Genomic DNA, 16,932 nt, shown 5'->3' with positions numbered 1-16,932 from the left:
CCGGTTTCTGGGCCCTTTTGAGGCCTAGAAACGGGGACTTTACAATGAAATAACGTGCACACTGAGAAACGTGGCAACGTGACTTTACATAGGCCTGATATTCGTAGTATTCACGAGGACTGGAAACAGGCATACTAGAGATGGACACAACTGTAATTGCGTCTTTAATCAAACATGGGGATACATATGCATATTAATCATGTACACATAACATATGATGGAGGACGCGTAGGGACACAGAACATGGCAAAATTTACTTTTCCACATTACAATGAGCCAGACTGGGAGGACTTTCGTTTTATGATAGCGAGTATGGGGGTGGGGGCTGACGATGAGTCTCTATAATGCTTAACTGATCATATGACTCTGTGTAATGGTGATCTACCTGCCTGCTATTCCCACGTTTCTTCTTATAACTGTACCATGAAGTATTGCTTGTTGCTCGGGTTGTCACTGTGATGATACTATCTCTTTCTTTGTCCTCCCTGTTCTTTTATCTTGTGCTGAGACCACCCTGAAACCACACCTTACTTTCTAAAAGCCCAATAAATAGATGTTTTTTTAAATAAAAAGACTATTGTAGGAATCATGTGCCATTCTAAATATATTTTAGTGTATCCATTCAAACAAATGAGAAAAGTTCTTACAAATGTTCTGGTTGATAAAATCAAATATTTTATCATATTTGCGATAAAGACAGATCCTAATAAATGTAGAACGTTGACAGCAGCAGCTTCATTCAGGCACTCTGTACCCCCAATACCTAAGCATTTTTGTGGGCATTGTTGCAACCTGGAACTTTCTTGTGGCCATTTGTGGTATCGCCACAAAGCAACTGTCTGTGGGACACCGGCACCAGCCATAACTGTGAAGACACAACCATACATTTAATAACCAAATCTATACAAATGAATGTAATTATACTATTGTATATTTAATAACGAAATCTAAATGCATGAATGTAATTATGCTATTCTATATTTAATAACCACATCTAAATAAATGTATCTGAATATACTATATTATGCTGTATCACATTTATAATATAACAAATATATTAAAGCCGCAATAAAATTAACAATTCAGCAATGCATTTTCACACCAACAACTCATTGATTCTCTGCTTCGAATTTCAATTTAAAAGCTGGATTGGTGAGCAAGCACCTGAAACTGCCAAAGACGGATCTGGGGTTGAAAGACACAACAAACAATGACAGCGCTTGCGAGGCAGCATCCGACCGCTGGGCCAAGAGAAGGAAACAATTTAAAGAGAGCAAGAACTGCAGTTCGACTGTAGGGAGCTCGGCCACAAGCAACTTCACACAAGATTCAGGTTCGTTTTTACAGCATTCCAATCTTTTCAAAGTAAAGTTAAATATCACTTACATTTTCTGTATTTTGAAGTGTATGGAAGTGAGTTTAGACAACCCAAAATAAACTGCTTTTTAGGTCGAGCAGACGTACTCTCAATGCGTGAGCATTGAGAGAGTCTGCTTTTTAGGTCGAGCAGACGTACTCTCAATGCGTGAGCATTGAGAGAGTCTGCTTTTTAGGTCGAGCAGACGTACTCTCAATGCGTGAGCATTGAGAGAGTCTGCTTTCAGACCTAATGTTGCCCGTTATTGGGAATGTGGACACCAATCTGACACGAGCGTTTCCTTCGCAGTTTTCACCGCGGGAGCGCGCGTCTGACCTGCGCATGCGCAGAGTACCCGCGCATGCGCAGAGTAACTCACAGCCCTTGCTCACACAGACGCAGGCAGGCAGCCCCCACCCCTCTGCATGCACGCACGCACACACACACAGGCGAGCGCATGCACACACATACAGGCACACGGCACACAGACACTCGCTCACACACACACCCCCCTCCCCCACAGTCGCACACACGCACGCACGCACGCACACACACATACACAGCCCGCCCCCCCCGCACTCGCGCGCGCGCACATGCTCCCCCCCCCCGCCCCGCTCAGCAACCCACTCACCGGCTTCCTTCGTGCGGCGGCTCTCAGCTGCAGGGCCCGGCAGCAGGACTCTTCTTCCCTCCTTCGGCAACGGGCGCAGGGAAGGCTCCTGCCTGCTCCGGTGCTCCAAACACGGCTCCGTCCAATCGCGGCTCTTCCGTGGGAGGCGGGGTAGGCTCCCGCCCTCCTACTTCCTGTTTCCTGTTGTCGCGCCGGCCTGCCTGACTTCCTGGTCGCAGGCCGGCAGAGTGACGGCGGTGATTCGCGGTATTTATTTATTTAGTTATTTATGCATTTTTATATAGCGCGGACTTTACCCGAAGGCGGTATTTATTTATTTATGTATTTATGCATTTTATATTCTATTATCTTTGTGTTATTTGGGAAGATTATGCAATCTGCTAGGCGTCTGCCCCTTCCTCTCTGGTCAGGCACGCTGACGTGTTTTTTCATGCACAGTGTTTACACGCAGTATTTTTTTTTCTCTTGATGTAAATTGTTCGCCGTGGTTTGGTGGGAAGTAAACTACTGCAGTTCAGGGAAGCAACTGGAGCGCTTTCCAAATACAGCAGTTAAGAAATACAAAGTTAACTTGTCTAATTTGCAAGAATATGAGTAATCGTGATATTAACCAACCGAGCTTTTTGTCGAGAGCCCTGTTTCTAATCTCGCTCTGTGACGTGGGACTGCCTGATAAAACGCAGCTAACACGAGGGAAGTGGTCTGGGATTGTGGTAACGTCAATAGAGTTTTATACAGAGGTTGTCTTTTTAGCTTAAAACAGCCACTTTGCGGCACTAGGGAATTGTTCCGTAGCAGGCACTATCTTGGAAGACCGTGGAAGGTCGGTTGGGAGGAACTGTTCTGGGGGTCTTTGGCGGAAGAAGTCTGTAGTGCTGCTTTCCCTAGGCTTCTATGTGCCTGCCGCTTTTTGAAGATGCAGGTGGCGCTTTCAGTAAGTCCTTTGTGTGAGATAAAAGCCTCACCAAAGAGCCTCAACCTCAGCTTTCTTTCAGAGGCTGCCTGAAGTGGTTTATTTTGCAAGTGTTGCCTCAAAGGTGTGAACCCAGTCCACCATGAATCTCCCGCTCTTCCTTCCGGTTTAATCTATTTCTGGGCCATTAGTAGACATTTAAGAAGCTTTGTGGGGGGTCAGGAGGGCCATTACCCATGAACGTCGATTTACCAAAATGCCAAGGGTGGCGGAACAGACATCATGTGCCCGTTGACCCCTGAATGACAGAACAGGAAGTGACATCATTTGGCCCTTTAAGCCCAAACATAACTGCAAGCAGCATCGTGTGTCCTTTTAGGAAAGCTAAATGACAGCAAGTGCCATCATGTAAGTGGATGGTGGAAAATTACTACCAGAACATTTCACTGAAGTAGGAATACATTAAAAGCCTTTAACACACAAAGAATACCACAAATCCGGTTCAAACAGCTGCTAAGGATGCAGTCAGTACTGCGGAGAAAAACAGCTCTTAATTTTGCAAGATTTACATGGAGTGATGACTTTGAATGTTTTCACCTTTTTTAAGTCCTGCAATTGTTTTAAATATTTTATGCATGTTTAGCAATAGAATTATGTAAACGTTAGAGTTTATTGTTTTAAATTGTTGATCTTAGCTGAGATCTTAATCATTACATTTTGAATTGAATTCAATGTATCACTTTGATAAAATCTCTACCAGTGAGACTCAGATGTCTAGTGGCATGGTATGTGAAAATCCAGATTATCTTTGACAGCTCATGACATCAGACACATTTGGACATGGCCAGGGCTGCCTCTAGTAACCACTGCCAACTTTCATAATATGCAGCAGAGAAAAAGAACAGGTTCCATTGTCCATAGCAAGACTTCAGTATTCTTGTTACCACTTTGACTAGACACCTATAACTCAGGCAGAGGTCAATAGTGACTCTCTGTGCAACACTTTATTAAACTGCACTACATAACAAGGACAATACACAGTGCTTAACTGGGATAACTGTTACCAGTTATTATGCAGAGCAACACTGCTGCACAATTCATGAAATATAAGCAGCGGCCCTGGAATTATGCAGCAGGGGAGGGCCACATTTTGTGGCAGTGTTGTGTAAATTATGTGGCAAGAAAAGGCAAATTATGCAGCATAATGCGGCACATTTTGTGATAGTGTTAATTATTTTGTTATTTTCAAACTTGTTAACATTGTCTGGGCATTGATTGCACCTCATTAGTCCCAGTTTAACACCCACATATAGCAATAAGCAACAAAAATGTAAGTTAACCTTTGGAAATGGCCTTCCACTGTGCTGCAATGTGTTTTGCTGCATTTGTAGTAACTTTTGAACCGTTTGAGCAAGAACCAAAGTCCTGCAATAAGTGCTAGACACTCAGGCTCAGGAACAAGCGTTACATGGGCAAGGTGGCACTTGTGCAAGTATCAAAGGTAAAGACATGCATGTTACAAAAGGGCACCGAACACCAGTACATGAAAAATTCTGCAAAAAGGCAGACCCTCCAATCACAGGCATACACTGGGAAGGCACTTCCATGGTCATGGAAAGTAGAAATTATCATTAGTGGGAAGTCTTACTCACAAATAGCAAGAGGACGTGAATTACTTTTGGAGGTGTCTCTGGAGGAGGAGAACTTTGAGGTACCTTTTGAAGGCCTGGGAGGAGGCAGTGGTCCGGAGCTTTTTTTTGTCCTCTCGCGGTTTGTAAATACAAAACATATTGCATTACAAATGCTATAGGTATCACATTTGCGAAAGTTATAACTATTGGCATTGTAAATGACGAAGCTATTAATTTAGCTATTTAAAAAAAAAAGACATAAATAAAAACTTTGCCATTTACAATACCAATAGCTCAAACTTTCCTAATGCGAGACCTATTGCATTGCAAATGCTTGTTTAAATAGTAGTTGTTCTCAAGTTGTCTCAGCTCATCTTAAAGCAGGCAAATTTTTCTTTTTCTGAAACTTTTTTAACACTTAATTTTTTACAAAATATTTAACACAGAAAACATCGCTAATGTTCAAATCATTGTGTTCTAGTTCTCTCATTATTTCAATTTTCTAGTTCAGATGAGAGATATTTTCTAAATATTTTCAACATATTTATTATTTTTTCATTAGCTTGGTTCACTCCCCTTCCAGGAGCTGTGATAACAGCGTGCGTTGGACACAAACACAGAGAACAGTGAGTGACTGCACCTGCCTGCAGGGGGGTGTTTTGGAGGTCTATGGGTCCCCATTTTCCCCCTTGCAGAGTCTCAATTGGAGGGCACACTGACTGTGTGCCATCTCTTTGTGGTGCACGCTGAGTGCGACTCCTGGTGGCCTCTTTGTCTATGTTTTTTGTTGGTTTTTTACAGAGTTTTATATAGCGCGAACTTGACCCGAATCGGGTATCAGAGCGCTTTACATAGCACCAGTTGCATTACATGAGGACACATTCATTTGTTAGGCACGGGGAGATTAGGTGATTTGCCCAGAATCATAGGACGTTGCGCGTCTTTACCGAGACTCGAACCCGGTTCCCCAGATTTGCTGTTGACTGCCCCCACTGAGGCAAAGTGTTTCCATCATTTGCATGGGGCTATATCTCAATACAAATGAGGAAATGTCCCTTTAGGGGCTATCTGTAATAATGAAGCAGTCACCCAAGCCTCTGTAGTCCCTTCTGCAATACCAGGTGCACAGAAAGCGGCATACATGCCCATTGTGTCCCCAGTGCACTTTATTTAATACGGCCTTTGTGTCGCCTTAGTATCTAACTCATTCTATTACCTCAGGTGTTAATGCAGTGCCTTAGTTACCTCAAGTCTCGTTTGGTAAGGATATAGAACAGTCCATTTTTTCACTTCCTACTCTGCTATCCTACTCTTCATCGCCGCCCATTCCGTTATCCCATCGGCTGCTTTTACATCTCTCCATATGCTTTTGATGTGGAGCTCCTCTGCCAAGGACCACTCCAACATGTCCTTCTTCCAAGCTATTTGGCAGGTCCTTATAGGTGCAGCCAGTGTATGGCTACTCTCCATTTTACCAGCACTGTCCCCAGTACTACTAGTTTGTATCTCATTTTTTCCCAAGTTCACCACAGGCCTTGGTCATGTGCAAGAAGGAGGCCACTAATTCCCCGTAAATGGGGCAACCTGAGGGTCTTTCAGGATCTTTTCGGTACAGATAGTGAATGTGAATAAATTTAAACCTAGCAGTGTGTGATGTCTTTTTGATCTGGGAGCACTTTGCTTTCCACTCCTCATCTGTTAAAGGCTTTCCTATGTCATCCTGCCACTATTCAGTCACTTTCATGGGAGTATGGGTTCTATCTTCTTTCAGTGTCTTATATAGCTTTGATACTAGCCTAAATGCTCCCCATGTATCTATATGTAATCTCCAAAGGTTGATGGCAAACAGCTGGAGTGACAATGGGCACCCTTGTCTGGTGCCCCATTCCGTTCTCCAGCTTTCTGATATCATACCCCCAGACCTAATTTGGACAGTAAGTTCAGAGAAGTGCAAATGCACTCATCTCTCAGATTTAGACCCAAATCCTATAACTTGCAGTATCAAGAACAAATAGTGCCAATAAAGAATTATCAAAGGTATTTTCTATGTCGATTGATATCAACGTGTATTTGTCTTCCCTCTGTTATGCTGTGTGTCATATGTGATTAAGCCTCCTCAGATTCATGAGTATGCTCCGACCAGAATAAACAACACTGGTCCTCATGGACCTGAAAGCTTCATATTTTAAGAGTCCCAGTGGCAAGTACTTTGATCAACAATTTAATGTTGGTGTTGATCACCAACAACATCCTATAGGAGGAAAGATTCTCAGAGTCTGTCTGGCTTTTATACCATTGCTATAATGGCCTCCCTCGCCGTATTAGGGTTTCCCCTTGAAGTCAGATTTGCCTAATACCTCTAAGAGCCAATGACTCCCTGTAAGAACTATGAAAGTCTGCTGGGAGGTCATTTTCACCCAGTGTTTTTGCCTTTGGTATGTTCCTTATTGCTTCAAATATTACCACCATCTGGATCACCCTCTCCAGTTTGGGTCTATGCTTTATCCTGAGTTTAGGAAGTGTAATCTTCTCATAAATATATATACTAGGTTCTTGGGGATGCACTGGGACTTTGTGTACACACCCGCTAAATATTTGTGGAGTTATATTATGTTACCACACATTTATAACGTGCGCAGCTACCCAGAAGTGTCCCGGTGCGATTGACCAATGCGGGGGTGAGAGGAAGTAAAAGTAGGAGCTAAGCCATCTAATTAAAAAGTAAGGTTTTCAATTGCTTCTTAAATGCCCTCAGATCATAATTATTCCTGATCTCAAAGGGCAGGCTATTCCAGGCCCTAGCCGCTCTTACGGAGAGGGAACTCCCTTCCTTTCTGACAAGGCGGTAGCGTGGGATGGCATTGAGGCATTGTCCTGTTGACCGGAGAAGCCTGAATGGCATATAGAAGTTAAAACGCCTCCTGAGATAGCAGGGTCCAGAGTTGTAGAGGGCACTGTGAGTGATAGCTAGTGGAGTCTACCATTTATGTCAGTTTGGGTAATTGCCATTATGATGGCTGCTCTATTCAACCCTAGAATTATTGGTCTTGGTCATTCCCTTTTCAGTATCCAAGCTAACACACTTCCTCGTTTATTTCCATCTCTGTGTATCTTACGCATCCACTGCCCCTCTCTGTGTAATCTCTCCCTATACTCTCTGTGGGTGATCCTTTTCCAGTCTGCACCAGATTCTTCCCAGATCCAATTGCATATCCAAAAACTCTTGCTTCACTTTTGGAATCCTACTTTCTTATGCTTGTGACCTAATCAGCTTTGATTCCTCTTCTAGCAGGCCTGCAACTTCTGCCTTGCAATTAACATCTTACACACCCCCCTTCACTGCTACCTTTATGAATTCCCACTCAGTACTTCTAAGTTCAGTAGATTCCCAATCATTAACCCGGTATGTTACCACAAATTAGGTGTCTTTTAGTGCATCTGCTTTCAGTCTCCATGTGGGTATTCCAGATGTAACCCTTGTTGCAGCCACTTGGTTAAGTAGGGTAGAGTGTTCTGACAGAAGCCTGCCCAAATAGTTAGCCCCACATTTTCTCGTGCAAAGGTCTTCGGAGACGAGGGCGTGGTTCAACCTGCTATGCATGTCATATGCACGACAGTAACAAGAAAGCTCTTTACCTCTTGGATTTAACAGTCTTCAACCACCTATGTATCTGTCTTCACCTTACATCCCCTAGGGCTAGCGTCATACGTTTGGGAATTGTTTGACCATTATACAATCTATTTACGTTTGGGAATTGTTTGACCATTATACAATCTATTACGCAGTTAAAGTCCTGGCCCCAGACTGTCGGCTATGGTGTGACCATATTTAGCAGTGTCATAGAGAAAGTGTTATGGTCTTGGTTCAGGCCATAGAAATTCACACAGCTTATCTCTGCCTTCTAGCAGTTCATAGGCCAGGATATATATGTCTCCTATATCCACCTTGTTGCAGTGTTGTGGTATTGAAATGAGACCGCAGGGGGCAGCCACAAAGACGCTCCTCCTGCATTTGTGGACTAGAAAGCAGAATAACATTGCCCTCTCCACTTCTTCCATAATATATACCCTCTTTCTCCTCAGTAAGATGTGTTTCCTGGTATACCTTATATCTCTTGACATAATCTTCAAGCTTTCCACATTCCATGTCAATATTTTTATAATCCTTACCCAGTATGGTTAATACAACACCATCCTTTTACTCCTCAGCCATCCCGTCCAGCAGCAGTCATTTCTCACATTTCTTCTACAATTACAAGCAGGACATCTAATATATTTCAAGCGTGTATCCCTCCCTGAGATCTTTTTCATGTGTGCATCTCACACAATATACAACTCCCCTCCAACCCGAAACAAGCACTCCGACAGCCAAATCACAAATGTATTTCCATAATATTGAGGCTCGGACCCCAAGTTGGGGTCTAGTCTACAACTCCTGTATCCCCAATTTCTCAATTATTATGAAGTTGGGAATGCAACTCCGTTTTTTTCAATTAACAACAGCTATGTAGTGAATTTGCAAGGAATTGCAGTCCCTGCCACATCCGGAACAGTGTGGGCACGGTGCCTGCAAGGGCAGGAACCACTCCTCCCATATGCCCTGAGAAAGGCTTTCCTCACCCTAAAATGCAAGAGGCAGCACCCTATCTGGCCCAGTATCTGGTAATAAATATGTGAGCAATAATAATAGAAACAAAGCTGGTAACATTCCCCTCATCCGTTCACAGGTCCCAGTGTTTTCCTGTCTGTCCGCCATTACTGTGTTCTCTTTGAGCTTATTTCAAGTCTCTGATAAAAGCTTTATTTCTGTATTTTCTTTCAGAGCATTCCCTGGCGTTGACCCCTTCATCTGTGGGGCTGTGCTCTTTTCCATTCCCAGTGTCCCTTTGTCTTAAACCAAAATACCGTGTGGGAACATATGTGGCGCTGTCCTCCAAGTCTCCCTCTTACTAATCTTTGAACCCTGTCAGGTCCCCCCATTCCACCATAGGGCCGCTAGCTGATGAGCTCGCAATTCAGCTCTCTGCCATTTCCTAGCATTCCTAGACCTCCTCAGGGACAGCAAAGAAGTAACACTTCTTGTTACACTATCAATTGGGCTGGGAATATAAGCAAATACTTCAAATTCAGCACTTTTGCCTATCCGGCTCACAGGCTCCCTCTGTGTATAATTCAGGAAAATCCTTATTATTTTGTCTTCATACTTGTTATCCCACTCTTTCCTGGAATGCCGCATAATATTAACTTTAAGTCCATTATTAACATGTCTACCTCTAACATTCCTTGGAGGGACCCATGGGGGGGGGGGGGGCACAAGGTCTCTGTGTGCCATCTCTATTATGAAGCAACTGGAAAATCCCTCAAGTTCTATTACAACTATAATCTATCTCTCCAGGAACCTTTCCAGTGTTGTCCCTTCCACGAACTCCAGAACCCACAAAGCACAGGTTGTGTGCTGGTATCTATCCTTTGCAACTTCAGCCCCAATTTCCAGGTTATGCACCAGCTCCAACAGAAAATTGACCATCATTTTCAAGTCTGTCACTTCTACGTTCAACCCTTCTACTGATTTCCAATTTTTGCATGACCTTTTATTGAATTTGCAAAGGTCCCTTTTATTCACTTCTGCTGTGATGGTGTACATTTTTCTTTCCACACTTGTCTGTATGTGTCACTCACCTCAAATATTTGGGTTGGCTTCACCTGCTGGGTTGGTTTGCGCAGGGCCCTCTTTTCAGCCGGTGTTCATTTTGGTCTGCCGTGCTACTATGGTTGTCCAGGTGCTTCCCAGATTATGCACAGTGTCTCTGTGGCCAGCCATTAAGTGAAGGGACATCTGTCCCTTTATGTCTACCTGCTTCTATTGCTCTCTAAATGACAGGAACATCAAATCTGATGACCTAACTCAGGTTTGCCACACACTCTTCTTCTCCTCCTCTCTGAGGTCTCCTTACTATGAGTTTCACAGAGATTGTAGAATGGTGCTGGATGCCAACAGGGGTCCAGGAGCTTCACAGGCTGACGTTGTCAACCATCATGCCAGGCCACACACCCTCAAGTACCTATTTTCTAAGATTTGCCTGAGTAGTTCTCTTTTTTTGCCATGGAAGCAATTGCATTGTACAATTAAACCTTGGGTATATCACGTCACAAAATAATTACTGGAGGAAGCTCTAAATGGGAAGTAGAATCCACTAGATGCATTTCCTCCATGTTAGGGGTAGCACTGCCTCAAATACTAACATTCTCATAGCCATCACCATTTAGCATAAGGGGTTAACATACATATACTGTGTTCTTTGATCATCGTTTTCTTTCCCATTATAACTTTCAAACCAGTACATTATACATGAATCTCCTAAAAAATGAGGCCTTTACTTATTTGATGTTTTGTTTATTTGTAGTAATACCACAGTACAAGAATCGAATTATAGCCTTGCACATGTTATATTATTTTGTGCAAAAAGAGAGGGTTCTAATCATTATTTTGAGTTTTGGGTATTCTGCTGTGCATTTTCAAATAAATGTTCAACAAGAATTGTGAAATTTCAATACAGTTTGATAACAGCTGTGTATTATTAGTTATGATTGTGGCACCCTAAAACAAATTATATTTTTAGACCCATGTTTTTTTACTTGCAATCTCACCTTTGAATTTGGAACAGTTTATTTGTAACCATTTAACAGGCCTGATCCTATTCCTTGTCCATCAATGAGATACCTAGTCAGCTTACTAAGAGCTACAAAAACAAAGCGGTAGGGAAGAGGTAGTGTCCTAAAGGGCACACCCTCCTCTAGAAATGTTTCAAAAACACAGAGATCCACCCTTAGATAGATTTCAGAAAAATGTAATCACAGGTCACGTGTGTTTCCCACAGTGGTTGGAAGCACACAGTGTTTGTTTAAATACCCCTCACAGACCAATAGGGCCCTTGGTATCATGCTTCATCATGGGGGTCTTCCCACCCCGCTGTGGGACGGGGCGTTCTATGACCTACGACTACGTGGGAGCACTGATCTTCAGAATAATGTGTGGTGTAGGAAAATGTGAGTGCAAGGGTCAGGGGTGAGTGATAAAGGTGTATTAAAAAGTACCTGGCTCCTATGGACTAGAAACTTTAATATTCCTTGGAGCTGGTACTGTTAAAAGAGTGGGTTGGAGGTATCCTGCTTTAATGAGTGATCCCTCCTGTGTATGTCAACATGTTTCGAAGCTCACAGGCTTCTTCATCAGGACAAAAACAGATCCCTTCTGTTCTCTCACTATGTAATCGAAAGAATGTCGTTTGAGTAGGTGAAAATATAAAGTGATATATATATACAAGTAGTGTTACTAGGTGAAGAGGCAATAAATCGTGCACAAAATACAATACCCACTAGGTATTCTATATGATAATGAGTTTTTTTGTAGACAATGCTCCATGAACCTTAGAACAGGTGGGAAGGGTGCCCACAGTCACATTTAACTCGAGGACAACGCCTTGCTTAGGTATCGCCTCCCCAAGGCTCCGTTCAACGGAGTCGCAGGGAGGCGATACCTAGGCGAGGCGTTGTCCTGAAGTTAAATGTGACTGTGGGCACCCTTCCCACCTGTTCTAAGGCTCATGAAGCATCAACTGAGTTCAATGGAGCTGTGGGGAGGCGATACCTAAGCGAGGCGTTGTCCAGGATGTTAAATGTGACTGTGGGCACCCTTCCCACCCACCCCACTCTAAGGCTCATGGAGCATTGTCTCCCAAAAAATAAATTATCATATAGATTATCTAGTGTGTATTGTATTTTGCGCATGATCTATTGCCTCTTCACCTAGTAACACTACTTTTATATCTATCACTTTGTATTTTCATCTACTCAACCAACATTGTTTCAATAGCATAGGGAGAACAGAAGGGATCTGTTTTTGTCCAGATGAAGAAGCCTGTGAGCTTCGAAACATGTTGACATACACAGAAGGGATCGCACATTAAAGCAGTATACCTCCAAACCACTCTTTTAAAAGTACCAGCTCCAAGGAATATTAAAGGTTCTAGTCCATATGAGCCAGGTACTTTTAATACACCTTTATCACTCACCCCTGACCCTTCCTCTCACATTTTCCTATCAGTGCTCCCATGTAGTCTTAGTCATAGGTCGTAGCACGCCCCATCCCGCAGCGGGGTGGGAAGACCCCCATGATGAAGCATGACACCAAGGGCCCTATTTGTGTGTGAAGGGTATTTAAACAAACACTGTGTGCTTCCAACCACTGTAGGAAACACACGTGACCTGTGAGTACTTTTTTCTGAAATCTATCCAAACATGGATCTCTTTGTTTTTGAAGCTTACCAAGAACGCCAGGCTTAAATATGGGCCAGGATTTACCGACTTTCAGAGCTTCATACACCACTGTAACTTTCTCCCAGAGCCAATGCGCAAGATGGCATCCGGGATACTCAAGATGGGGGGCCATCAGGGAATGCCATCCAGAGCTATCTGGCTTTGCTAGCCAATTTGGCATATTGTAGAAATTGCCCAGGACCAACCCCAAATGTGTCTTGTGCTTCCTGGGAATCAAGGTGTTCCCAAGATATAGGTCTCCAAGCAGTTGGCAGCCTTCCTCCCTCCACTGTGCAATTGCCATATCACAGATGTTAAATTGGAAGTGCTGCAATTCCCAGAAATTGAACTCTCTTGCAAAGGGAGACTATTTGATAATCATAACCACAATCTTTTCCCATATGCACACAGTCTGTCACGCTATGTATGAATATGTATGATCCAGGTCCCCCTCATAAGCAGTACTGGCAAGAGATCGCCTCTGTATGTCCCGCATAATAATACCTTTTCTCCTGTCAGTCAGAAATACATTGGGGATTGATTAGAATATAAAAAATAATTACGTTTTGCGTGTTCTCATCATAAGTGAAACATCTAATTATCATTTTCGAAAGTTTCTAGTTAAGAATTATATGGAGGATTTAATTTTCTTTAATCAATAATGTAAGGAATATATCAAAAGTAGAAGAATCTATTTGTTATAATTTGGAGTAGAATTTCTGCATTTACGGCAGTGCATCTATGGGACTTTTTGTTATTTAATGTATGGAATGTAAGTTGATGATTTTTTTACTTCGATTCAGAGTGTGCTTCTGGATAGAGTGTTTAAAGGGACTGTGTGGAAATAGCCAAATTATGTTGCAGGAAATTTAGTTAGCTGTTGATTGGGGTGTGAGCCCTGGTCAAGCAGCAACCACAGTCCTTGTCAGGGTAAGGCACAGGCAAACTCTAAATTAACCTGTGCTCCGCCCTCTGGTAGCTTTGTACAGAGCAGTTAGGCTTTGTACAACACTTCAAACAGTACCACAGTAAAAATACACCACAAAAGAATCCAACAACAGAGTTAGAAAAATAGAGTAGATTTTATTAAGTACAATGAAACCAAAACAACAAAATCAGGGGAACCAAAGTTTTGAATTTTTAAAACAGTTTTAGTGAAAATAGCGCCAAAAAGGCCAAAGTGCGAGTTTGGGATATCTGGCGTGCTGGAACGGGTCAAAGTCAGACTTTCAAGCTGACCGTTATGGAGTGCAGGTAAGATATAGTCACCTGGTTAAGCCAGCTGAGTTTTATCGTGTCAAGTCTGTGCCAAGGATCCCATTCGCGTTGAAGAGGGTTGTGAGGACAACAGAGAGTGGTGTGGAGGCTGTCGGTTAGCATGAACAGCTGGCTGGCATTGCAGGCGGGTGTTGCTGGAGCAAGAAGAGTCAGGCTGACAGAGCTTTGCGTTGGATTATGGAGTGACTGGTAAGGTCTTGGTGCGTACTGGCCTTTTCGCAGTTACAAAGAGCTCAAAAACTTGATTTCAGCTCACTGAACATCACCCAGGCACCAGCTCCTTAGGGGCACGACTTGGAATTCAGAAACTCACTGCAAATGGGTCCAGGGGCTGGTGCAGAATGTTGGGTAACCTTTTATGTGGCTGAGGCTCAGATCAGGATGCTAGCAAGTTAGCCCTTGAAGTCACTCTGGGAGCTCTGGATTCACAATGAAGTTGCAGGCCCAGTTCTTCCTCCCTGGGCTAGAGGGCAGCAGGCAGAAAGTCAGCAGGGCATTAGTTCTTTCAGAGCAGCAGTCCAGCAAAGTGGCAGTTCTTTGGCAACACAGTTGTCCTTCTTCCTGGCAGAGTATGAACAGGTCCTGAAGTGTACTGATGAGATGGTGTCTGAGGTCCAGTATTTATATCCAGTTGTGCATCTAAAGTGGGGGACAAACCTCTAGAGGTTTTCTTTTGAAGTCCCCAGGTATCCTGCATTCCCTCTCCTGACTCCAGACTAGCTATAGGGGGTATGCTGCCCTTTGTGTGGAGGCAGATCACAGCCTATTGAAGTGTAAGTGGGGCTGTGCCCAACTCCTCTCTCTCATCCTGCCAGTGATGGCCCATTCAGGCACACCTGATCTCCCTACTGTGTGTGGCTGTCTAGGAGGAATACACAAACCTCAACTGTCAGCTACACCCAGTCATGTGACCCAAGTACAGGCTGCAGGCCCCAAATGGCTAAGGCAAGAAAATGCCAATTTTCTAAAAGTTTGCATTTTAAAAATTGCAATTTAAACTCCGACTTGACCATAAGTAAGGATTTTAAATTCAAATTCCAGTGACACCAAACATTAACTGGTCGTATCCTTGGTTTAGATTTTTTATTTGGCTATTTTCATTGAGGCAATAATATGTATGCAACACTGCCTGCACTGTTAATTATTTCACTGTGAATGGTCAGACATTGTACCTTAAACATTTCTCTGACAGTAGTGCCTTTATGGTCTCTCTTATACTGGTAAAAGCCCTAGAGATCTGTAAATTTTTTTTACACCAACACCAGTCTAGAGATGTCTTGTTTAACCTTCCCCTTTGGTTGAGCTTTAGGTCACATTTAATCATCAAACCGGTGAGATGAAATGAAGGGTTATTGATGTAATTAAATGTTCATTAAAAAAACTAAAAAAATATTGATCACTTGATAACTTTACAAGAAAACAGCAGGAGCTTGAGGCCTAATACAGTGAACCAAGTGTTAACTGTATCTTTGGAATGGTTTTCCGGGGCTGTTAGCAAATCACTCCCTTACTGATCTGCTCTTTACTGCTGGTTTCATACTTACAGGATGTGTACATTATGCACAATATCAAGTAATTACCTTGTATAGTTCGGTTTTTCATATTTCAGTCTCTCCCATTTCGCAGGAGTTGTTTTGTTTATTTTACAGGTTAATCAAATCTACCACCTTTGGGTTGCTGACATAACCTTTCTGCTTTTTTGCATTGTGTAAATCTCAGATTACACTGCACTTTTAACAATATTGTGGCACCTAGTTGTTACACACTAGATGGTAATTTTAATATCATGGCAGACTTTAATTGCCCTGTGTATTCTGACGTTTCCCATACATGCCAACATTTTAGAAGAGGAAAGTGGGAGATTTTTAAAAAAAATCAAGCGAATATATGAGGGAGAAAGTTAAAATAAAGCAACTTTTTTGCTTAAAAAATCGAGTCTCCCACCTGAATCAGGCTAATTGGTAAGTATCTTTACCATCATTTGAGTTTGTTTTCTAATGCACTGTATTTCTTCTTTTCTGAGTAATTTTGTAGTAGTTGGTCCCTTTTGTTTTGATAACTGTGGATCTAGTCTTCTAGCAGCCTAGTTTTCCATTTATTGTGCCTTCCCAAAATGGTCGCTTTATTGTGCTGTCTGCTCCGCTAGGCTTACAATGTATATTTATACTCCAAACCTAAATTGTTTAGGTAGGTTTGTCATTGTCTTTCATTCATTAAGTGCTTGGACGACAGTGAGGTTGCCCCGGTTTCCCTTTCCACAAAATGTAGTCTCATGATCTGGTGAGTGTGCTTTTTTTCTTCTCTCCATTTTATCTTTTTACCATAATAGGCATTTTGAATGTTGGGATGTAGGGCTACGTTAATTTTTTCGGGCCAATGTATTTGTACCTAAGTACTAAGAAGTCTGTACGTTTTTTCGTTATGTCTGTGCTGTACTGTATATAGTACTTTTTATGGCCACACTTTTGCTGTGACTCTGGGTGATATATTCACTGCGGTAAAACAGTGTGTTCACTCCATTTTGTTGTTGGCGTCGCTTCGGTGGGCTTCAGGGCACCCACCTTTAATGATGTGGGCCTGGGGCTGAAATCGCTGGGGCCAATAACAGCTCATGAAGGGGGGGGGGGGTGCAAGGGGAATTGGCTGAATGAGGGAGGTGGGTTATAGTTACCTTGGGGGACTAGTTATAGTTACTTGAGATAGCAATAGCTGGTGAATTTCTGTGGTTGTTACAGTTTAAAACATAACATTGTACTGAATATTTCATCTAAGTATAATGTTGCTTTAACCTTTGTTTTTTTGTGAA

The 16,932-nt window shown here is 42.7% G+C and overlaps 1 protein-coding gene across 1 annotated transcript in view; it reads left to right on the top strand.

Moving 5' to 3' along the window:
• Positions 1-16,932, top strand: part of LOC144819485 (uncharacterized) — a 646,675-nt gene that overhangs the window by 122,223 nt on the left and 507,520 nt on the right. Inside the window, exon 4 of the mRNA XM_078677349.1 lies at positions 1,145-1,333. Within this exon, the coding sequence (XP_078533475.1) occupies positions 1,145-1,333 (189 nt within the window). The remainder of the gene's footprint in view (positions 1-1,144; positions 1,334-16,932) is intronic.

This window comes from Lissotriton helveticus, chromosome 2_1 (genome assembly GCF_964261635.1).
Source record: "Lissotriton helveticus chromosome 2_1, aLisHel1.1, whole genome shotgun sequence".
NCBI lineage: Eukaryota > Metazoa > Chordata > Amphibia > Caudata > Salamandridae > Lissotriton > Lissotriton helveticus.
Note: the sequence above shows the minus strand (reverse complement) of the source record. Positions and strands in the feature narration are given on the sequence as shown.